The sequence below is a fragment of the Phyllobates terribilis genome, unplaced genomic scaffold (assembly GCF_046119375.1).
Source record: "Phyllobates terribilis strain yellow unplaced genomic scaffold, ASM4611937v1 Scaffold_2__4_contigs__length_985480577, whole genome shotgun sequence".
Lineage (NCBI taxonomy): Eukaryota > Metazoa > Chordata > Amphibia > Anura > Dendrobatidae > Phyllobates > Phyllobates terribilis.
Genome location: NW_027362762.1, coordinates 888,032,980 through 888,056,961, shown reverse-complemented (window position 1 = coordinate 888,056,961; position 23,982 = coordinate 888,032,980). Strand labels below are relative to the sequence as shown.

Here is a 23,982-nt window from a genome sequence, read left to right as displayed (position 1 = left end):
AAACCAAAAAAAGTACTCATATTTGGTATCGCCACGTCTGAAACAACCCGATCTATAAAACTGTCACACTAATTAACTCCTTCTGTGCACACCGTAATAAAAATAAATAAAAAACGGAGCAAAAAAATATGCTTTTTCATCATATTGCCAAACAAAAAGTGGAAAAAATGCGATTAAAAAGCAAAATGGAAATAAAAATGGTACCGCTGAAAACTTCATCTTGTTCCGCAAAAAAAAAGCCGCCATACAGCTCAATCAGCCGAAAAATAAAAAAGTTATAGCGCTCAGAATAAAGCAATGCAAAAAAAAATATTTTTTCTATAAAATTGTTTTATTGTGTAAAAGCGCCAAAATATAAAAAAAATATACAGAAAGTGTAGTATCGCTGTAAACGTACTGACCCGAAGAATAACGCTGCCTGATCACTTTTACCACACGCAGAACGGCATAAAAAAAAACCTCAAAAAACAATTCCTGAATTGTTGTTTTTTGTTAATTTTACCTCCCAAAAAACGGATTAGAAAGCGATCAAAAAATGTCACGTACCCAAAAATGGTACCAATAAAAATGTCAACTCGTCCCGCAAAAAACAAGCTGTCACATGACTTTGTCGGCCGAAATCTGGAAAAATTATAGCTCTCAAAATATGGTGATGCAAAAACTAGATTTTGCCAAAAAAAGCGTCTTAGTGTGTGACAGCTGTCAGTCATAAAAACCCGATATAAATCTGGTATCTCTGTAATCACACCGACCCGAAAAATAAAGTAATCTCATTAGTTATATCACACGAGGAACGGCGTAAAAAAATAAATAAAACCAATTCTTCACCTGCTACTGATTTGTTTATTATGTCTCCCAAAGATCGCAGTAAGGCTCTGCTCACATTTATCCTGCGCTCTGCGCTGAGCACTTACACCAGAGTTTCCGTGTAAATCTCTGAAATACGTGATTCAGACGGAACCCATGACGGAAGATTCCCTGTAATGAGGCAGATATAGGCCACTGTGGATGCCATCTGGCCTGTGATCCCACGGTGTCATTTGTTTTAGGCGACGGAGTCCAGAGTAACTCTGCTGCCTTATTACAGTGAATGGATCCCGCAGGGGTTTCATCTGAAGTACATCACTTGGAAATTTCGATGGAAACCCCGATGTAAGTGCTCAGCCTAGAGCGCCGGATAAATGTTACGTAAAATGTTCCCAATAAAAGCTTCAACTCAGTCCTCAAAAAAAGCTAGTCCCCACTCAGGTCCGTCATCTGTTAAAAATATAAGGGACTTCCAAGTTACTGGTAGCAGAAAGGCTCTGGAAAAGCAAAATGGCCCTTGCCCCCCAAAAGAAATTCAGAAAATTTTGTGCTCCCAAATCCAAATGCCTATTCTACAATAATTTGTTCTCCAATTGTCAAATAGCGCTCCGTCCCCCCCAGATCTCGCCGTATGGCTGAGCGGTACGATACAGCCACATATGGGGTATTGCCACTTTTAGAAGAAATTGTGTGACACATTTCGGCACCATTTTTACCCATTGCCCTGTGTGAAAATGTAAAATCTGAAGGTAAAACATTTTTTTGTGGTAAAAATATAATTATGCTTTTTTCACTGCCCAATGGTATAAATTAAAAAATTAAAAAATACTTACTACTTCCCTAGATGAATTCCTTGACAGGTGTAGTTTACAAAATGGGGTCACTTGTGGGGGTTTCTGCTGTTTCGGCATGTCAGCGACTCTTCAAATGTGACAAGGTGTCTGCAACCTATCCCAGCCAACATAACGCTCTTTTCTCTTCCGAACCCTGCCGTACACCAAATCAGTGGTTTTCCCCCACATATGGGGTATCGGCGAACTCAGGAGAAATTGCACAACAAATTTCATGGTGCAATTTCTTCTGTTACCCTTATGATAATGCAAAATTAGGGAATGAAAAACATTTTTTGTGGGAAAAATGTCAAAATTTTATTTTTATGGCTCTATTATAAACTTCTGTGAAGCAGCTGGGGGTGCAAGGTGCTCACCACACATCTAGATAAGTTCCCTAAGGGGTCTAGTTTCCAAAATAGTGTCACTCGTGGGGGGTTTCCACTGTTTAGGCACATCAGGGGCTCCCCAAATGCAACATGGCGTCCGCTAATTATTCAAACAAATTTTACATTCAAAAAGTAAAATGGCGCTCCTTCCCTTCCGAACCCTGCAGTGCGCCCAAACAGTGGTTTTCCCTCACATATGGGGTATCAGCGCGCTCAAGAGAAATTGCACAAAAAATTTTGGGGTCCATTTTTTCCTGTTACCCCTGTGAAAATAAAAATAATAGGGTCTAAAGTAACATTTTTGTGAAAAAAGTTAAATGTTAATTTTTTTTCTTCCACATTCCAAAAATTCCTGTGAAGCACCTGAAGGGTTAATAAAGTTCTTGAATGTGGTTTTGAGCACCTTGAGGGGTGCAGTTTTTAGAATGGTGTCACTTTTGGGTATTTTCTGTCATAAAGACCCCTCAAAGTGACTTCAAATATGATGTGGTCCCTAAAAAAATGTTTTTGTAAATTTTGTTGGAAAAATGAGAAATCACTGGTCAACTTTTAACCCTTATAGCTCCCTAACAAAAAAATATGTTGGTTCCAAAATTGTGCTGATGTAAAGTAGACATGTGAGAAATGTTATTTATTAACTCTTTTGTGTGACATATCTCTCTGATTTAAGGGCATGAAAATTCAAAGTTTGAAAATTGCAAAATTTTCCAAATTTTCGCCAAATTTCCGATTTTTTCACAAATAAACGCAAGTGATATCGAAGAAATTTTACCACTATCATGAAGTACAATATGTCACGAAAAAACAGTCTCAGAATCAGGGGGATCCGTTGAAGTGTTCCAGAGTAATTACTTCATAAAGTGACAGTGGTCAGAATTGAAAAAATTGGCCCGGTCACGAAGGCAAAAACAGGCTCTGGTGCGAAGTGGTTAAGGGTGGAAGAAAGGCGATTCCAGCACCTAAACAGGAAAGGGTTCTTTACAGTCAGGGCAGTCAGGCTGTGGAATCCCGACCACAAGAGGTAGTGATGGCAGACACTATAACAGCTTTCAAAAAGGGCTGGATGATTTCCTCGATACACATAACATTGTGGATTATAGATAAATTAGACAAAATGTACAATTGGGGGTGGAAGGTGGAACTTGATGGACCTAGGTCTTTATTCAACCTACGTTACTATGTTATGATAGTGTTGCTAGTGAATGATAAGTGAAAATCATTATTAATAAGTTTGAATAGAAAAGTGTCTACAGTAAATTAATCACCTTCCAATATCAACATATAAACACCAATGAATCTACAGCATAATAAAAGACACCTAATGGATAGATCTTCCTATCAACCCATGTGTAGGCCAGCTTAGCTGAGGGTGAATTTGGTGTCCGTGATGATCCCCCATTTTTTAGGTATACATTCTTCTTATATAAAAAGTACTTTTGTTTCACCACATATTTGATTTAAGCCTATATCATTTTATTTGATTTCTGAAAAATAAGTGTTATGTCTTGTTTAAATGGGTAAGAAGTGGTTTGACACAAATTTGTAAATGTTAATTTATATATCTCTAGACAGGTTAGCTGTAAGACCAGTAAGTCAAAATATGATAGGTCTTTCCAGTGGATGTTCCATATCTTTACCATATAAATGTTGGGGGTGGTGGAAGTCAGCAAGATTAAGAATTTCTTAATAGGGTCATCCATTAATTTTTTTATACTTTTGTGTCATTAATTAAGTGTATACTTCTCATGATGGTCAGTATTGTCCAGTATATCAATTCATATTCCTTTATCTTCAATTTGGATTGTGACACAAAGAAGGGAGGTTGTTATGCTGGACATGCCACCCATCATGATAATTTGACACTGTTTAGTGATATAAAAACACATTGTGTATGTTTCACATGATAGTTATTTAACAAGTTCCTGTCACTGCACTGCCTTTTCAGATCCTAATCAAACATGTCCGTGTCCATAAGGACATGAAAAGGCATCTTTTACCTGGAACACAAACCTATGGCTTCCTTTAGCTAACAGTCATTCTGTTACTCCAGTGATCCCCTGCAATGCAATCTCAGGAAGCCGATTGTTGCTATGGCCTCCGGCTCTGCCAAAGATCAAAGCCTAATAGATTGTATGGTAAATATTGTAAAAGAAAAGTTGAAAATGTTTTTGTGTTTAAAAATGTTAAACAAAAGTAAAAAAATACTCCTTTTTCAAATGAAAATGTTGTTTAATAAAAATAAACAAGCAAAACCTATACATCTACTCTAACCACATCCAATGGAAACTACATTTTGGCACCCAAAAAATAAGCACTTAAACAGCTCCGTTGAGCTCTCAGAACATGGAGACAAAAAATATATATATATATATATATATATATATATATATATATATATATATATATTTGTTCTAACAGAATTTATTGTGCAAAAGTAATAAAACATATTCAGGCTGGCCCACAGAATAAAGATAACACTTATTGTCTGCAGTGAATGAAGAGCATAACATTTAAAATGTCAAACAACAAAAACATAATTTCAGGTTGTTTTTTTTTTTTTTTTAAAGAATTAAAGGGGTTGTCCACAAAAGTCTGCAGTCGGTGTATGTATATGAATTCTCACATTTCTCGCATTGCAAAACCCGCATGTCTGCCCATCAAATTCACCTGGTCCTGTAGTGATAATATCCTGCTGTTAAAACACCATTTTTATTAAAACAGCAACACACAACCTAATAAGGGACACATCAGTAGAATCAGCGTCACTGCCTCTACATTATGCTCCTTTATAAAACCTTCTGACAGATTCCTTTGAATTGGCACCCGCCGCTTAATTATACAGGTAAGTGTACTCCATCAATCGCTTCATTAAGACAAGCATGCACCACGCCAGTCTTAATGAATTGCCCAACATGTGTTTTAGAAAATTACCAAACTTAATCCTACAGTAGAAAATCATGGAGGCTACGTCATGTATTGAGGAAATCCCACCGTCATCATAAATATAAGAACTTATTTTGCTATTGTTTACAGGATAAGGAACATACATCATTTATTTGGCCAGATGACTGTGAAGAGTTTACTCGTGATTTCTGTAAGTGGTTCTATACTCTGCTCAACTCTCAGCATGAATCCTCCGGACTGCAGGAGAAAGACTGGGGCCCGCAGCACTTCATGGAGAATGCGGTTCTACAACTTACGTACATGTCAGTCAAGAGCCAGTACAATGGTGGCAGAAGTGCAAGTTCACGTTTACTTGCTCTTGTGCAAGAAGACAAACTTTCTTTTCAACCAAATATTACTAGTAAAGGGTTAAAGTTTGAGAGGTTCCCAAAAGGTATGGTGATGATGATGGTGAGTGGTACAGTTTTCAGGGATAATACCTTCCTGGGCACATTTGATCAGGTCTTTGAGGTCATTTGGAACTCTACAAGTAACAACTGGAAAATGCAACTTATTGTTCTAAATATCCAGAAAAGTTCCTAAGATTCTTTATCAGGAAATAATTGTTACAACTCTCCTGTTAGGTTTTTTTTAGTTTGCTGGTCACATGACCATTTTTGCCTATTTAATCCGGCTCCGCCCTCCTGGCATTGCTGGACTTCATTGTATTTACTACTGTTGAGCTAGCTTGGTGCTCTGTTGCCGTTCTCTGTTAGTTTTGCTAGGTCTTCTGACCTCTTTACTTTTGGTTGTGTGTTTGTCTTTGACTGCTACGATTTCTGCTAGGAGGTGTCCAACTTATCCCAGTCCCTAGTTCTTGTAGGGATTCCTCCCTTACATCTATAGGTCTTCGTACAGACTAGCCGAGGACTTTAGCGGGTCTGATCGCAGGATCAGGTTCCCCGTTACATCGTAGGGATCTAGCTTAGTTCTATTGTAGGGACAGATCTCCTGTCTTTCCTTAGTCTCTGTAGCAGATCATAACAATAATCCTCAGGAATCCTATAGCCACAGACAAACGCATCATTGATGGTATCAAATACGTCTCAATAGAAAACTGGAAAGGAATGGGTTAACCCGCGTTGCCTTGGTTTGTCCTGATGAAGACGTTGTATACTTCAAAACGCGTTGACCAATAAACCCCATATCTTTGGAATCCTGTCTTCTCATCATCCTTCGTCGGCAGCACAGGTTAACCCATTCCTTTCCAGTTTTCTCCTGATTCTTCTCCTTATGGGTCTACAGCAGCCTAAGCTTCATTAGTGGTTGTGCGCACACAACCTAACCAGGTGAGCACAATTGTGCATGTGTATCCCATTTTTACCCAGATAAGACCCTATTGCACTTTTTATCATTTCCAGTTTTTCCTTAAAATACATCTCAATAACGCTTATTCTATGTCATCCAACTCAAATGATTGTTGATCGCGTGGGTTCCCAGGAAAATGTCAATTAGGAAGTATGCATAGAACCTACCTAAAGCCTTTTTTCTTGTTTCTGTCAATTGCCTAATTTTCATTTCATCGTTTTTAATTGTTGGCGCTACGAAAATTTGGGATCCTGTGTGTTTGAGATCCTTGACGTGATTATTCCCACAGGTCTTGGTCAACCTTATTAATTTACCCTTTTGGCAAAGCTTGTTCCAATCCTTTCTGTCATATCATAAATTTGTAATTCAGCTCAAATCAGCTCAAATGTTTGTGACAGGTTCTATAGGTCCTGTATCCTTATTCACTGACATGGAGCAAAGAGGAAGAACGTTCACCGTCCTTAATAAAGAAATCCTTATGTTACATTACAGCAAGAACGGACAAAGACTCAGAAAACCACAATATTGGCCACAACATCCCTCATTAATCTTAACGGATAGTGAGGAATTTTGGTTGCTTTCTCCAGTACGGATGACCATACACACGTGGGGTAGATATGAAAAGCATAGGAAATGCCCCCCCCGAAAAAAATCATTTGTGTGGTGGGATATAATTCTCCTTGACAATGATTTAACTTTTTATATCTCCGATAATTTTTATGTAAAAACACTGATTGTACCATATACCACCCACAATTAATAAAAAGTGTGACAAGTATTTTAGAAACATATTTTAGTTATTTTAGATAAAAAGTCAGGTTTGAAGAAACAACCTTTGTCGATTTTGGTTTTAGCCTGTAGAAATGCAAGGAAGGAGCAAATAATGCTATTATTTAATCTAATTAAAATTATTTAAACACTAGTTACAAGTAAAGTAAAAAAAAAAAATAACTAGCTAGCTGTCGGCCGAACAGTGATTCAGCTGATTGTACGGCAGCTATCTTGGCCTCTGCCAAGCGCTTCTATGAGAGAGCCGCTGCCAAACATCTCTCGTGGCAGCTTAAAGTGAATTTGTTACTAGATTTTTGCTACCATATCGAAGAGCAACATGATGTAAGGGCAGAGACCCTGATTCCAGTGATGTATTAGTTACTGGGCTGCTTGCTGTAGTTTTTATAAATTCATTGTTTTATCAGCAAGAGATACTCATTAAAAGGACTACTTGACCTGCTGCCAGGAAGTACAGCCATGGCCCGCCTGGGATTGGCAGATTACTGCCTATGCACAGTGTACGCAGAGAGCTGTCAATCAGTGGTGTGGGCGGGGTTATACAGAGCTCAGTTTTTAATGCAAACAGCATCACTGAGTAAAGTAAGTGACACATCGCTGGAGTCAGGGTCTCTGCTCCTGCATCATGCTTCTCTCAGATGGGGTACCAAAAGCCTGGTGGTGACAGATTCCCTTTAATTCTTAGAGAACATAAGGATCAGCAGTCTGAAATCAAACATGCTGGATCTTTCTGGACATCATCAATATCAGATGATTTGGCTAATTGTAATCTGATTGATATGGCAGCTGTGAGTCTGTTACATATAAGGAAAAATTTACATTCAGTGAACATTTTGCCTGGGTCTCCACAACCTCAATATATACGTTTTTTTGTGTGCACAGACAGGGATCAGATATTCTTTGGCCCATTTTTTATGTTACTTATTGCTTGTTGCTTTCTTTTTTTGTTTTATTAAAGTTTATTTACTACTGATACATTTTGTCTCCAGTTTTTCTTTTCAGTAAAAGATGTGTGTTCTCCAATGTCTGTGGCTTCCTAGCCTTATCCTGTCATATCTAGATCAGATATTACTTCTTGCTACCAAATAAACACATTTTAAACTTTTAAAATAAATGGAATTCTATTGAATAAAATTAATTATGTACACCTTGAATATAAGTTTTCTTATTATGTCAAAGCGTCCAAATTAATAATTTTTTTTGACCCAAATAACAAATGTTTTGTGGCAGATTTTTTTTTCTTTGTTGAGCCACTAACAAGACTTGTTACAAAAGAAAGAAATATCAGTGTTTTATTTAAAAATGTCCTTCGCTTTGATTCTATTCCTCAAAAAAATGCCCCAAAAACTGAATGCCTGAAAGCCTTAAAGGGAACCTGTCATGCCCTAGCTACTATCTACACTGCCCCCATAGCGTTGCTACTAATACAATGTGCATCACTAACAAGGTTTTTTCATTAAAATTAGTAGTATATAATGATTTTATAACCTTTTATATACTTTGTCCTACCTGCAATACCTCGTATTCAGTCATAGGGGTGTGATTCTCACATTCACTCATGGGCGGCACCGCATTCAGTCACTGCTGGCGCCGCCCATGTATTTGAATATTGCTCCCGGTAAGCCCTATTATTGTGGGGCGCATGAGCATTTGTGCATGTCTGGCCGCTGGTCCCGCGCCTGCGCAGTGAGGCTGTGTGGCTCGCAGCTTCACTGCACATGCGCTTGTGCAGTGAAGCTGGTAATCACACAGCCTCACTGCACAGATGCGGGACCAGCGGCCAGACATGCACAAATGCTCATGCGCCCCACAATAATAGGGCTTACCGGGAGCAATATTCAAATACATGGGCGGCGCCAGCAGTGACTGAATGTGAGTATCACACCCCTATGACTGAATACGAGCAGGTAGCATAAAGTATATAAAAGGTTATAAAGTCATTGTAATACCAACAATGTTAATGTAAAAAGCTTGTTAGTGATGAACATTGCATCACTAATAAAGCAATGGGGGCAGTGTAGATAGTAGCTAGGACATGACAGGGTTCCCTTTAAAGTGGCTGTTGACTTCAGCAGTGACGTCACGGCACCAGCCCCGCCACAGCTCTAGCCAGCCACTGAGCGCAGTTTTCATGCACTGAGGTTGATTGCACACAATGCTGAGCTCAGTAATTGACTAGAGCAGGGATGTCAAACTCAATCACACAGAGGGCCAAAAGGAAAAACTTGGACAAAGTCGCAGACCAACCAGTATAAAGTATAATGGGCCCCGCATAGTCCTCCTGCAGGGCAGATTTGGCCCACGGGCCAGAGTTTGACATGCATGGACTAGAGAGTTACGTGTGCTGTTGACGTGACTTCACCTCTGCAGTCAAAACAAAGGAACCAGAGCAAGCAACAGTATGGAGCGGACGCTGGACTCGGGGAGTGTGAGTACCTGCTGAGTTTGTTAATTTATGTTTTTTACATAGTTTGGAACATACTTTTCTGAGAGTGGACAACACTTTTAAAGATTACATTTTAGAGCAGCAGACACAATTTCCAACAAATCATCTCTCTGCCTCCTAACTCATATTACAACAATGCTCTTCTAGTTTCTTCCATGCATTCTCTATTTCAAGGGTCCTGCCCCTGTGGCTTATGAGCCACATGTGGCTCGCGGGCCCATGAAGTGTAGCTCGCGGCTACCTGACAGCTTGGTGCATTAGCACCAGGCCTAGCAAACAACTATGAAGAGCAGGTCTCCAGATGATGAATTTTGAGACTAGCCCGGTACGAAAGAACAGATCTGAATGTGCATATTCTGGCCTTGGAGGTTTGGAGATAATTTCAGTATGGTACGTTGGATGATGCCGTCAGAGCAGGTGCTTGAAGCTCAATGCAATATTGTGGTGGCAGTGATTGATGCAAGAATACTGAATGGGGGTATTGTGGGAACCTTTGGATCTTGGCATACTGCCTTGGTGAGATTTCTGTGGAAAAGCTTTGGCTGTTATACCAGTAATGGGGGCTTTGTGTGTCGCTACTTTGAGGGGGCGGGAGCTGGATGTGGCTTGCGACTCTCTCTCAAAGCTGAATGTGGCTCTTGAGGTGAGAAAGGTTGGGGACCACTGCTCTAGCTTGTTATTGTATTGTATGGTCAATGTCTACAAGCAGTAGCTGTAGTTACAAGTCCCTTGATGACTTTTCCAGCTATTACTCATGCAAATGTTTCAAGAATACAGCTAACACAGCTTGTATCATCTAAGATCGGCGGGGCCGTGACACCCGACACCCCCTCCGATCAGCTGTTCTCAGTGCCGGGGGCGGCCGGACTTGCTCAGTTGCGGAGCAGAACTACACAGCTCCGTCAATTATATAGTGGGCACAGTGGGGTACTGCACATCCATCCCGCAACTGAGCATAACCACCTATTTGATATTGATTACCTGTCCTAATGATAGACCATCAATATAAAATACTAGACAACCCCTTAAACAGGAAGCAGCCTGGACTCCATGAGAACAGCAGCGTACATTGGGGTAAGATCTGCAATTTTATTTTACAGTGCCCATCAGTAAGGATTCCCCTGATAAACTATAGTCTCTATTTTAGCAATTCTTTACTATTATTTTATTATCAGAAATGTTTCCTTTATCCATATAAGCTTTCTTATAATAACATTCACTTTCCCTATTTGTAGTAGTCTGTAGTTTTTTGCTGATTCGATTCCATAGAAAATATTGCAATTTGAATGTCTGTGTGCGCTCACATTTTAATCTCAAGCATCAAAAAAAAATTCCTGTAATAACATCATAATAGGCCACTGTTAAAAAAACAAATAGCTTTAAAGAATCAGTTGTTGATCATATTGGTTGAAACAGAATTATCATACTCTTTCTTTCTTCAAGAGATTTCTGTCATAGAGAATGCCATATCTCATCATGAATTAGAAGAACTGTGGTGTCACTTCCCCGTCCCGACCCAACTCTGCCTGTTTTAGTAAAGATAGGAGACACTGGCGAGAACTCGCCAAAAATCGAATTACAGCAAAATTGATTTGATAAATCAAGGCCTTAGTGGGTTCAGTGCACGTTTCCTTAAAGGTGCGGTTAAAACAAATTGTCACCTATCCGCAGGTGATCGGTGGGTCTAACCACTGGGACCCGCACCGATAAGCAGAACAGAGAATTTTTATCCCCGTAAAGATGGACTGGCAGTGCGTATGCTTGACCACTCCTTCATTCTCTATGGGTCTGCCAAGTGCTCCGCTTGGCTTTTTTCTGGAGCCCCATAAGGAAAGAATGGAGCGGCAGTCGGGCGTCCGACCTGATGCACCATCTTGTAATAGGGATAAATGTTCCCTGCTAGTACACTCACCGATCAGTAAATTATCACCAATCTATTAAACTTTCCACTGCTTGAACAGTCATTAGATTACAATGGTTTATCTCTTATTCTCAGGTCATACAGTGGGTACGGAAAGTATTCAGACCCCTTTAAATTTTTCACTCTTTGTTTCATTGCAGCCATTTGGTAAATTCTAAAAAGTTCATTTTTTTTCTCATTAAAGTACACTCTGCACCCCATCTTGACTGAAAAAAAAACAGAAATGTAGAAATTTTTGCAAACTTAAAATTTATTAAAAAAGAAAAACTGAAATATCACACGGTCATAAGTATTCAGACCCTTTTCTCAGACACTCAGATTTAAGTCACATGCTGTCCATTTCTTTGTGATCCTCCTTGAGATTGTTCTACTCCTTCATTGGAGTCCAGCTGTGTTTAATTAAACTGATAGGACTTGATTTGGAAAGGCACACACCTGTCTATATAAGACCTCACAGCTCACAGTGCATGTCAGACCAAATGAGAATCATGAGCGTAAAAGAACTGCCCAAGGAGCTCAGAGACAGAATTATGGCAAGGCACAGATCTATCCAAGGTTACCAAAGAATTTCTGCAGTACTCAAGGTTCCTAAGAGCAATGTGGCCTCCATAATCCTTAAGTGGAAGAAGTTTGGGACCACCAGAAGTCTTCCTAGACCTGACTGACCAGCCAAACTGAGCAATCGTGGGAGAAGAGCCTTGGTGAGAAAGGTAAAGAGACAGCACTGGTATAGCACGAAATGGCCGTTTTCTGCCTCCTGCGTTGCCTGTTTTTGTTCCATGGACTAAGGAATAAAGTATTTTTAATTTCATACCTGGTGAGTGCGACTTTTCATATTTTCTTGGATACTAAATTTTATATGGACGTCTGAAGGAGGCCGCACAAGTGTTTTCAGCAGACTAGCGACTGCACGCCTGCAATAGCATTATTTAAATGCCACTGTCATTTAAGTGGTTAAACGCTTGTCCCTGTAGTTACAAGCAAATGCTGAGTGTGTAACACAGCCGGCATCTGCCGCATATGAAGTAGGTTCAGCTCCTCAGCTGGCTTCATTATTTGCTTAATGACTTATGATGAAAATGTACAATCATATGTCATTAACCAATTAAGGAGCTATCACTACTTCTGGCATGTCTATGTTACTAAATACTTTAGAATTCGTATTTAGACTGTTTCACAGAAAATAATTCTGAAGCACCTTATCTAAAAACTCTGTGAAAATGCTGAATTGTCAATTTATGCCAAAAATGCTCCAGATTGTGCCATAGAGAATGAATATATTTACTAAAGACTAGTGTTGAGCATTCTGATACTGAGTTCCGATACTTTTAGAATATCGAATACCGGAATCGGAAGTTCCCATAATGCCTGCGCTCTGCAGTGTCTCTGAAGGATGATAAGTTGGATGGCAGCGCTCAGCTTACTGTACTTGTCATTTAGTGTTAAAGGATGAGGTGCATGAGGTGAGCTGAGTTCATTGGACATGACCTCGGCTCATCTTTATGCCGTCACAGCCAGACACTGAGGAGCGCAAGCATGCCTGCGCTTCTAAGTGTCTGCGGCATGACAGGCTGGATGGCAGCTTTCGGCTGCGATCCAGTCTGTCATGTGAATGTAGCAGAGCTGAAGCTGTCGTGGGAACCATGGAAAGGTAAGGATGATGTTGCTTTAGTATTTTACTTTTATTGCAGGAGATCGTTGGCTTCAGCTGGAATGGGCGTGATGGTAAGTATGGTTTAATTTAGAACAATAAAGAATTGTGTGTTTATTTCAATTAAAGGACTTTATTCTGGGTGTTTGTGTTTTTTTTTTTAACTTTGACTATGGGGTTAGTAATGGGGGTGTCTTATAACAATGCCTAATAACAGCCATTAGACTTAAAGGGGTTGTCTGGCCACAACATATTAAGGTCCTATCAATGGGATAAGTCTTCAATATCACATCTTTATTGATCTGACCAGAGGTAGATTAAGAGGAGCCAGGGTCCCGGGCAGTTTAGAAGGTGTGGGCCCCCCAGGTACCCAATGTATCACGTGACATGATCCCCTTTGATAGATCATGGGATAGGTCATGTGAGTAACACACAAGTGCTCCTTTGCACATCTGTAGATGAAAGCGACAGAGATAGCGGCACGCTAATGTTTCCCTTACGTACAGCGCTATACATAACATAGCGCTGTACATAATAGAGCAGGGGTGGGAGATTAATTTTCTCCTGCTTGCTGCCAACACAGCACTCCATGCACCGCCCCTGATTAATTCCACAAGCTGAATTGAACATAGGTGAGCTGGACTTTTCTCATTACAATTGCTCCCAATATACACTATGAGCCCACACACATCTCCCTATATACAGTATGAGCCCCCATATTAACCTATATACAGTATGAGCCCCCATATTCACCTATATACAGTATGAGCCCACACATAGCTCCCTAGAAACAGTATGAGCCCACAAATATCCATCTATGTACAGTATGAGCCCTCACATAGCCTCCTGTATACAGTATGAGCCCCCACATATCCACCTATATAGACTATGAGCCCTTACATAGGCTCCTATATCCAATATAAACACTCACATAGCCCCTCTATATACAGTATGAGCCCGGACATAGCTCCTCCCAATTGCAGTATGAGTCCTTTGCACATAACTACCTATATACAGTATGAACCCCTATACACAGTATGAACCCTCACATAGCCCATATATATACAGGTGCATCTCACTAAATTAGAATATCATCAAAAAGTTAATTTATTTCAGTTCTTCAATACAAAAAGTTAAACATATATTATATAGAGTAATAATAGTGATGAGCGTGCATACTCGCAAGTACTTGGTACTAGCCCAAGCATCTCAGTACTCGAGATGCTCGGAGCTCGCCGAGTACTTCCGAGATGCTCGGGTGGATGCTCGGGTCCCCTCCCTGCATGTTTTGCACTCTTTACAGAGCCAATGAACATGCAGGGATTGCCTGCCACTCACTGTAATGCTGCAGCCATGTTGGTTGTGGCATTACCGTGATTGGCTGGCTACACAGCGTCATCAGGTCAATATCAGACCTGGCACCGCTGTGCTCGTCAGTCTACTACGAAATCAGACAGTGTAGGGAGAGGTGCTGCTGAGCTAGGGAGAGTTTTGCTTGTTTCTAGTTAGTGTAGGTGTACCAAACTATATTAGAGACACATATCCATCTCAACAAACAGTCCTTCTGAGGACTAATCCATCTGCAGAGATATCAGGCAAGCAGTGTATATAGGCAGGCAGGCAGGGTATATAGCAGACTGCAGTGCACATAGCACAAGAGGCTCCATTCTAGTTCTGTTTGCTGCTGCTGTTAGACATTTCTAGACATAGGCCCAGGAACAATTTTTTTTTTGGATCTTAATCCTCATTATTTGCTTAAAAAGCAATCCAGAGAACACCATTTTTCTGCGCCATTTGCTTGTTGGCACTGCAGAATACAGCCAGGTCCTTTCCATATTACAGCGCTAAAAATCCAGCCATTTAAAACTGTGGTTTTTCCGTGACACGGATCACATATATGTTTAAAGAAAATACTGCCATTTCTGGCCTCCATTAAAAATTTGTTTCAGTGTGTCGGCAAAGTTTTTGACACCAGTTTGCTGTTCAAAATAGTTACCTACAGGCCAGGTATTTAAAACTGTGGTTTCTCCATCACACGGATCACATATAAGTTAGCTCCAGATTCAGCCATTTGTAGTGAGCATGGAAGATATTGTCCTCCATTTAAAATGGGCAAGGCACGTGGCAAGGGACGGGGAACTGGACGTGATGGTGATGGTGATGGTGCATGCAGAGGCTGACACCCACATCTTCTCGCCTGACCTTCCTGTCCCAATTCCTAGGGGTCCGCATCACACCACTATTGAACCCAGAGCAGTGTCAAAAGGTTGTTAAATGGATAGCGGATAATGCTTCCAGTCACTTTGCCACCACCACCACCACCCTGTCTTCCACACGGTCAAGTCTCAGAAGCCGTGACTCTGGACTGCATATTCCTCATCCTGATCCTCCTTCCTCCCACCATGCCGAATGCTCGAAGACAACTGATCCCACACTTGCACACTCCGAAGAGCTGTTCACTTTTCCATTTATAGAATCGGGCCTCTCGCCCGGTCCACTTGAAGCGGGGCAAGAGGAGATCGCATGTAGCGATGCCCAAATATTTGAGCAGCCACGGTCACACGAAGGCGACGGTGGGAAAGTGTCACAAGAGGTAGATGATGATGATGATGAGACACAATTGCCAGAAAGTCAGGAGGAGGACCAGGGTGCAGAAATGGAAGACGAGGTGGTGGATGATATGGTAACTGATCCAACCTGGCAGGATGACATGCAGAGCGAGGACAGCAGCACACAGGGGGAGGGAGGCAGAGAACCCAACAGGCAGGAAGAAGCAGTGTGGTGGCCGCAGAAAGAAGGCAGGCAACCATTCCCCGTAACACCAATACGAAGGAAGTTGCCAGTACAACTGTTAGGTCTTCCCGAGGTTGGTTGTTTTTAAAAGACTCTGCCGATAACCCCAAAAAGACCATTTGCACCACCTTCCAGGCCAGTATCATCAGGGGTGGCAAAACTACCAGCCTGACCACCACAAACATGATAAGGCACATGGCAGCAAAGCACCCGACTTTATGGGCCGAACCCCAGGGTCCAGGAACAGTGTCTGCGGGTGGCACCACTGCTTCTTCCGCTGTTGTGCATGCAAGCCAATCCCCTGTCCATGGTGCATGCAAAGATGTCTCCTGCACTGCACCTGTCGTTGCACACTCTCAAGTAGCAGCATCAGGAAGCACGTCCACGTCCTTGTCCCAGAGCAGCGTTCAGTTGTCCATACCCCAGTCCTTGGAACGCAAGCGCAAATACGCAGCCAATGCCCCACAGGCCACACTACTAAATTTCCACATTTCGCGATTGCTTGCGCTCAAAATTTTGCCTTTTAGGCTCCTGGAGACGGAAGCATTCCACAACCTGATGGCGGCAGCTGTCCCTCTGTACTCGGTCCCCAGCCACCACTATTTCTCCCGTTGTGCCGTCCCCGCATTGCACAAGCACGTGTCCCAAAACATAAGCCATGCCCTCAGCAGCACAGTTACCAGAAAAGTCCACCTAAACACGGACACGTGGACAAGTGCTTGTGGGCAGGGACAGTAAATCTCACTGACGGCACACTGGGTTAACATAGTGGAAGCCAGGACCCAGTCGGACCTTGTGATCGAACACGTCCTTGCGACGCCAAGGATTGAGGGCCCTAGGTCAATCAGGGTTACCCCCGCAGTCTACAGCTCCTGCACCTCATCCTCCTCAGCCTCCTCATCCTCTTCAGCCTCCATTTCCGAAATGACCACATCAGTCACAAGCTGGAAGCACTGCAGCACTGCCTCGGCCAAGCAGCAAACAGGCTATGCTGAAGCTAATATGCTTAGGTGACAAACCGCACAATGCTGAAGAGTTGTGGACAACTCTGAAAGAGCAGGCAGATCTGTGGCTCACACCGCTGAACCTACAGCCAGGCATGGTCGTGTGTGACAATGGAAGGAACCTGGTGGCGGCTCTGAGGCGAGTCGAGCTCACACATGTACCATGCCTGGCCCATGTGCTTAACCTTGTGGTTCAGCGGTTTCTCAAATCCTACCTGGAGCTGCTGGATCTGCTTGTTAAAGTACGCCGCCTGTGTGCCCATTTTAGAAAGTCACCTACAGCTTCCGCCGCCCCTGCCGTGTTTCAGCAGCATTTGCAGCTTCCGGCTCACAGACTGGTGTGTGATGTCCCCACGCGTTGGAGCTCTACACTGCAGATGTTGGGAAGGATTTGTGAGCAGAAGAGAGCAGTGGTTGAGTACCAGCATCAACAAGGCCGTCGATATTCAGTTCAGACTCCACACATAAAACCTCAGGACATGGATGTTAGACATATGTACCATCCTCCAAAACTTTGAGGACTCCACCAAGATGGTGAGCTTCGATGACGCCATAATTAGCATCAACATCCCGCTTCTTTGTCTTCTGAAACACTCTCTGCTCACAATCAAAGAGGATGCATTGCAGGCGAAGCACGATGAGATGGAGCATGGAACTATACAGGGTGATTACACACAGCCCAACCTCATCTCATCCCAATATGGATTGGGTGACAATGAGGAAGAGGAGGAGGAGGAGGAAGAACAGGAGCTAGTTTCATGCGCTATAGACAGTAATACCTGCACAACTGTCATACCGTCTGTTCAGCGTGGATGGCCTGAGGACAGAGAGGAGGAGGAGGAGGAGAGCATGGTCAGTCGTCCTCTTAGTGAGGACACGAAAGTCTTGCCTGTTAGCAGTCTGGCACGCATGGCTGAGTTATTGTTACGATGCCTTTCCCATGACCCTCGCGTTCTCAAAATTTTGGGTGACAGTCATTACTGGTTGGTGACACTTCTAAACCCACCCTACAAGGAGAACTTTATATCTTTTGTTCCTGAGGCAGACAGGTCTACAAAAATGGGGCAGTACCAGAAGGCCCTTGTTGCAGAACTATTAAAAAAAAATCCCATCTGAAAACGCCGGCGGCAGAGGTCACAGTTCGTTGGACAACCAAGGACTAAAGGCGAAAGAGCCACAACTCCAATCCAGCAGAGGCAGGGGAGCACTGTCAAAGTTCTGGGAGAATTTTCTCAGCCCCTCCCATCGCACAGGCCCTGAGGCACGGGGTACTCTCACAAGGAGTGCAAAGTTTGAGAAGTTGCTGAGGGAGTACCTTGCCAACCGTACCAACGTCCTCTGTGATTCCTCTGTGCCTTATAATTATTGGGTATCCAAGTTGGATATGTGGAATGAACTGGCTCTCTACGCCTTGGAGGTCCTGGCCTGCCCTGCCGCCAGCGTTTTATCAGAGCGGGTTTTTAGTGCCGCTGGTGGAATTATAACTGATAAACGCATCCGCCTGTCAACTGAAAATGCTGACAGGCTGACTCTTATAAAAATGAACAAGGGCTGGATTGGGCCAGACTTCTCAACACCATCGAATGATAACAGCGTAACATAAACTCCAATCCAGTGTCTTTTTTTGGGAGGTGTATCCCATGCACCTTTTCACATCCACCCATGGGTATACACTTCCTGATATTGGCTATTTGCTCTTGATCTCCTCATCCTCCACCACCATATCACCAGGGTGACCATGGTCCGTGATGCAACACCCACATAATTTTTTTAAAGGGTGTTTATGATGCCCGTAAAAAAATGTTTTATACAGTATGTTCATGTATACCCCCCAGGGGTAAATGTTTGTCAACCCATACACTTAGTGCATAGGCATTACAAGTATAGGAGACCCGCTCCTTTCTAATGGGAACATTTTTTCAAGAGGCCCTCTATGTCTCTTCCAAGGGGCATTGGAGTGCCTCCCAATTTTTTTTTCAGCCCTTAAATTCACTGCATAGACCAACACTATGGGAGACCCACTTCCTAATAATGGGAACATTGTTTTCAGGAGGCCATCTGACCTCCACGTCTCTTCCAAGGGGCATTGGAGTGCCTCCCAATTTTTGGCAACCCTTGCATTCACTGCATAGGCAAACAGAATGGGAGACCCACTTCCTAATAATGGGAACATTGTTTTCAAAAGGCCCTCTGACCTCCACATCTCTTCCAAGGGGCATTGGAGTGCCTCCAAATTTTTGGCAACCCTTGCCTTTACTGCATAGGCAAACACAATGGGAGACCCACTTCCTAATAATGGGAATAATTTTTTAAGGAGACCCTCCTCTACGTGTCTTCCAAGGGGCATTGGAGTAGGTCCAAATTTTTGTCAGACTTTGCATTCACTGCATAGGCAAACAGTATGGGAGACCCACTTCCTAACAATGGGAACATTGTTTTTAGGAGGCCCTCCTCTAAGTCTCTTCAAAGGGGTATTGGGGTGTGTCCAAATTTTGGGCAGCCCTGCCACTCACTGCATACGCAATAACAGTATAGGAGACCCACTCTTTAGTAATGGGAACAACAAAGCATAGCCGGCTGATGGCTCTTTAAGAATAGTGTGGGCCGACTGCTGGCCCTTTAAGAATAGTAAAGGCCACCCGATGGCCCTATAAAAATAGGCTTTGTGAGTTTCAGAGTCCCTCCCTAATAAATGATACACGATGTGTCTGATCATGTCTCACACACCACATGGCCAGGTAAGGTTGTAAAATGTTAAAATGACATTTCCCAGTGAATGCATTTGTTATGGTTGAAAGCAATGCAAAAGTGCAAAAACGCATCAAAAACGCTACGTGTGAACATAGCCCAAGGTGTGGAGGAGTATTTTTGTTTTTGGTTATTTATTTTGCCTTATATACAAGTCATTACCCTGGAAAGGATGTTCCTTAAAATTTTTCCCAGGAAAATCCATTTTGGTTTTGTTTTTGTATGTTTTATTGTGAGTCCGGAAAAGTGGCGTAATACCTCTGACAACATTGTTGACAGCAGTGACCTGGGAGTCAGAGATGCTTCCATGGGTCTTCCCCATGCTGTTCCCATGCCATTTGAGCACTGTTCCCATCGATTTGGGCAATTTTTAGGCCCTCTGCAGACCGCCGGGGGAGCCGCCGGAAAAATGCTCGAGTTTCCCATAGACTTACATTGGGCTCGTTGCTCGGGTTGAGCACCCGAGTATTCCAATGTGCTCGACCCGAGCAACGAGCACCTGAGCATTTTAGTGCTCGCCCATCACTAGTCATTACAAACAGAGTGATCTATTTCAAGTCTTTATTTCTGTTAATGTTGATGATTATGGCTTACAGCCAATGAAAACACAAAATTCATTATCTCAGTAAATTAAAATAATTGACAAAAAACACCTGCAAAGGCTTCCTAAGCGTTTAAAAAGGTCCCTTATTCTGTTTCAGTAGGCTCCACAATCATTGGGAAGACTGCTGACTTGACAGATGTCCAGAAGGCAGTCATTGACACACTTCACAAAGTCACAGAGTTCCAATTTTCATTTGGAAATCAAGGTCCCAGAGTCTGGAGGAAAAGTGGAGAGGCCACAATCCAAGCTGCTTGAGGTCTGGTGTGAAATTTCTACAATCAGTGATGGTTTGGGGAGCCATGTCATCTGCTGGTGTAGGTCCACTGTGTTTTATCAAGACCAAAGTCAGCGCAGCTGTCTACCAGGAAATTTTAGAGCACTTCATGCTTCCCTCTGCCGACAAGCTTTTTGGAGATGGAAATTTCATTCTCCAGCAGGACTTGGCACCTGTCCACACTGCCAAAGTTACCAATACCTGGTTTAAAAACAACAGTATCACTGTGCTTGATTGGCCAGCAAACTCGCCTGACCTTTGTCAAGAGGAAGATTAGAGACACCAGACCCAACAATGCAGACGAGTTGAAGGCTGCTACCAAAGCAACCTGGGCTTCCATAACACCTCAGCAGTGCCACAGGCTGATCGCCACCATGCCACGCCGCATTGATGCAGTAATTGATGCAAAAGGAGCCCCGACCAAGTATTGAGTGCATTTACTGAACATACATTTCAGTAGGCCAACATTTCAGATTTTAAAAACATTTTTCAAGTTGGTATTATAAAGTATTCTAATATACTGAGATAATGAATTTTGTGTTTTCATTGGCTGTAAGCCATAATCATCAACATTAACAGAAATAAACACTTGAAATAGATCACTCTGTTTGTAATGACTCTATGTAATATATGAATTTCACTTTTTGTTTTGAAGAACTGAAATAAATTAACTTTTTGATTATATTCTAATTTAGCGAGATGCACCTGTAGGCACACATCTCATACACATATTTTAAAAAAAAACAACACATTCTCACCTTGCTCCCGTTCCCCCGGAGCTCTGCTCCGGTCCCCTAGGCTCCGCTTCTGCTTGTGGCACATCACAGCAGAGGTGATGGGAGCTCGCCTGGAGCCATTCTGTATCGTCGGCAGTGGAGCTCCAGGAAAGCTACATAAAGTGAGGTCAATCTGTCCATGGGCCCTCCGGATCCTTGGGGCCTGGGCGGTAGCCCAGATTGCCCTGATTATAAACCACCTATGGATCTGACACCTGGCACCCCGCTAATCAGCTATTACTTGCTCCAGCAGCAGACCTATGTAAACACTATGGGGCCGATTCATCAAAGCTTTTATGCCAGAAAACTGGTTTAAAAGCTTTGAAAAGTCGCAAAATTTTTGCTTTAAAAAATTCTTGGAAAACTCTACCTATTCATTTCTATAAAATTTCCACTTTGCTGTTCATATAAGTTTTTGAGCATTACTTTTTTTTCTTTGAAGGGGCTTTTAAAAGCACCTGGTGGAAAAAATAAAGTACATGTCACTTCTTTGAAGCGGCTTCTGATGGAATCCGCTCCAAACTAGACATTGTCCAATCAAAAGTCTGCAAAAAAAACCTCTTCCGAAATGCTTCAAAAGCATTTCAAGTAAAACGTTAGGAAACGAAAACATCCTCAAAAAACTCCCCTGAAGTTCTTTCTACTAGAAGACCTATTCAACCACCTCTTAAAAACTTTCTGTGCTTCTAAAACTGGCCACTGGTGACCCCTGTTGTCAGGAACTGGGATTACAATGAGCTTCAGTTTCGTTTTTGTTTTTCCAACATCCGTCCTGACAAATTAGCTGCTTCCACTATACATATATATATATGTACTACATAAGACAGGGTTAATGGGGCTGAGTGCACGGGAAAGAGCGGGTAGCAGGAGGCTCCTGGGGTTACTGGACACTGCTGATTTATTCTCCCTGGCTGGTACTGTCACTAAGAAGAAATCTACAGCGTGCACAAGGGCAGGTGAGATGCTGGGCATGTTCCTTACATTACTGGCAATCTGATAGTAGATGGGACAGATTTATTTTATATAAGAGTATATAACTGAAGTAAAATTTTGTAAAAGTTTAATCGTCTACAGATTATATATGAGTGAGGTTCATTCTTTTTAAAGAGGACCTGTCACTTGGAATAAATATATACTTGTTAATTTGATGTAGATGACACTGATCTGAATCTGGCAATGTTTATTTTTTGTTCCTTCTCCTCTCCATTCCTGAGATATGGCCTTGTATATGAATCTAGTCTTTTTAGCCACCTGGGAGTGATCTACAAGAAGAGATGAGGACCATGCCCACTTACTCATGGAAAAGGTGAAGAAGACAACGTAGTGTGATACCCTGGAAATGATCTACTGGGGAACATTGAGTCCTGGCATTCATTTCAATAACACTTTGACATCCCAAGCCTAACTATTTTTGTATACAAAGCTCCTCCTAATCCGTTACGGTATTTCCTAATGGCAGTGGCCTCTTTGAGCAGAACAATATTTCCTGTCAGATTGTGAAAATTATTCAGGAATACTTTGTGGAACATCTCAAGGTAAAGGTCATGGCTTGGCATCTAAATATCCCAGATCTCAATGTACCTGATCAGGATCGGACACAGAGAGAAGACGGCCCCTATTCAGGAACAGTACACGGGCCCCTATTTGTGTCTGAGATAAAAGCTGCTTGCTGTTTTGGAGATGGAAGTGGCCCCCTTACATCTTGGGCCCCCATGCGCCGGCATAGGATGCACCAGTGGTATGTCCGTCCCTGCAACCAGGGGCGTAACAATCGCGGTCGCAGAAGGTGCAACCGCGACTGGGCCTGTGCTGGAGAGGGGCCTGCCAACGCCAACACCTACTTCATGTCCTCAGACGCACATTTAGCTGAAGTGTGTTGAAGCGCAATGACCTTCCGGCTCCTTACGCTGCAGTACACACAGCCGGCCAATCATAGTAGGCAGCTCACATCGGCGTGCCAAGCATTGCCTCTGCGCTGGCTGCAGAAGAGGACGCCGCACATCATGGGATCAAAGGAAGGTGAGCAGAATGTTTTTTTTATGCAGAGGCAGAACGGGGGACATACAACGGGTGAAATAAGAATTGAAGACATCACCAATTTTCTAAGTAAATATATTACTGCTACTGATCATCTGTGGGATGTGATAGAAAATTAAGTCCAATCCTTGGAGGCCGCATCTAACATCTTAAGAAAGTTCTTGCTGCTAATGTCTGGGTGCCAGTTACAGTGAGGATGTGAGGAAATGAGGATTTCTACAAAATTTTGGAAGTGTCTGGAATTTTTTGCCCGTTTAAGCATATTAGATGAGAGGGTCTGGTCATAATTTCCAGTCTAGTGAATCTCTAAAGTGTTGGATTAGGTTGAAGTCAGGTTTTATGTGTCCGATCATGTCCTTCCAAAGCAAACTCCCTCAACTATGTCTTTATGGGCCTTGCTTTATGCACTGGGGCATAGTCATTGGGAACAGAAAAGGGTCTTCCCCGAACTGATCTAACAAAGTTAGAAGCTATAATTGTCCAAAATGTCGTGGTCTGCTGAAGCATTAGGATTTTCCTTCCACTTAACTGTATAGTTGGCACAATGCAGACTGGCGGGTAATGTTCTCCTGACAATTACCAAACCCAGACTTGTCCATCAGATGTCAGATAGAGAAGTGCAATCCATTACTCCAAAAACATTCCGGTGATATCATATTGAG

The 23,982-nt window shown here is 42.5% G+C and overlaps 1 protein-coding gene across 2 annotated transcripts in view; it reads left to right on the top strand.

Moving 5' to 3' along the window:
* The window catches only part of LOC141235878 (uncharacterized), a 35,649-nt gene extending 27,610 nt beyond the window's left edge, over positions 1-8,039 (top strand). For both annotated transcript variants that reach the window (XM_073668204.1, XM_073668203.1), the window contains one exon: positions 5,060-8,039. In XM_073668204.1, the coding sequence (XP_073524305.1) occupies positions 5,060-5,512 (453 nt within the window). In that variant the 3' untranslated portion in view covers positions 5,513-8,039. The remainder of the gene's footprint in view (positions 1-5,059) is intronic.
* Positions 8,040-23,982: the final 15,943 nt, after the last annotated feature.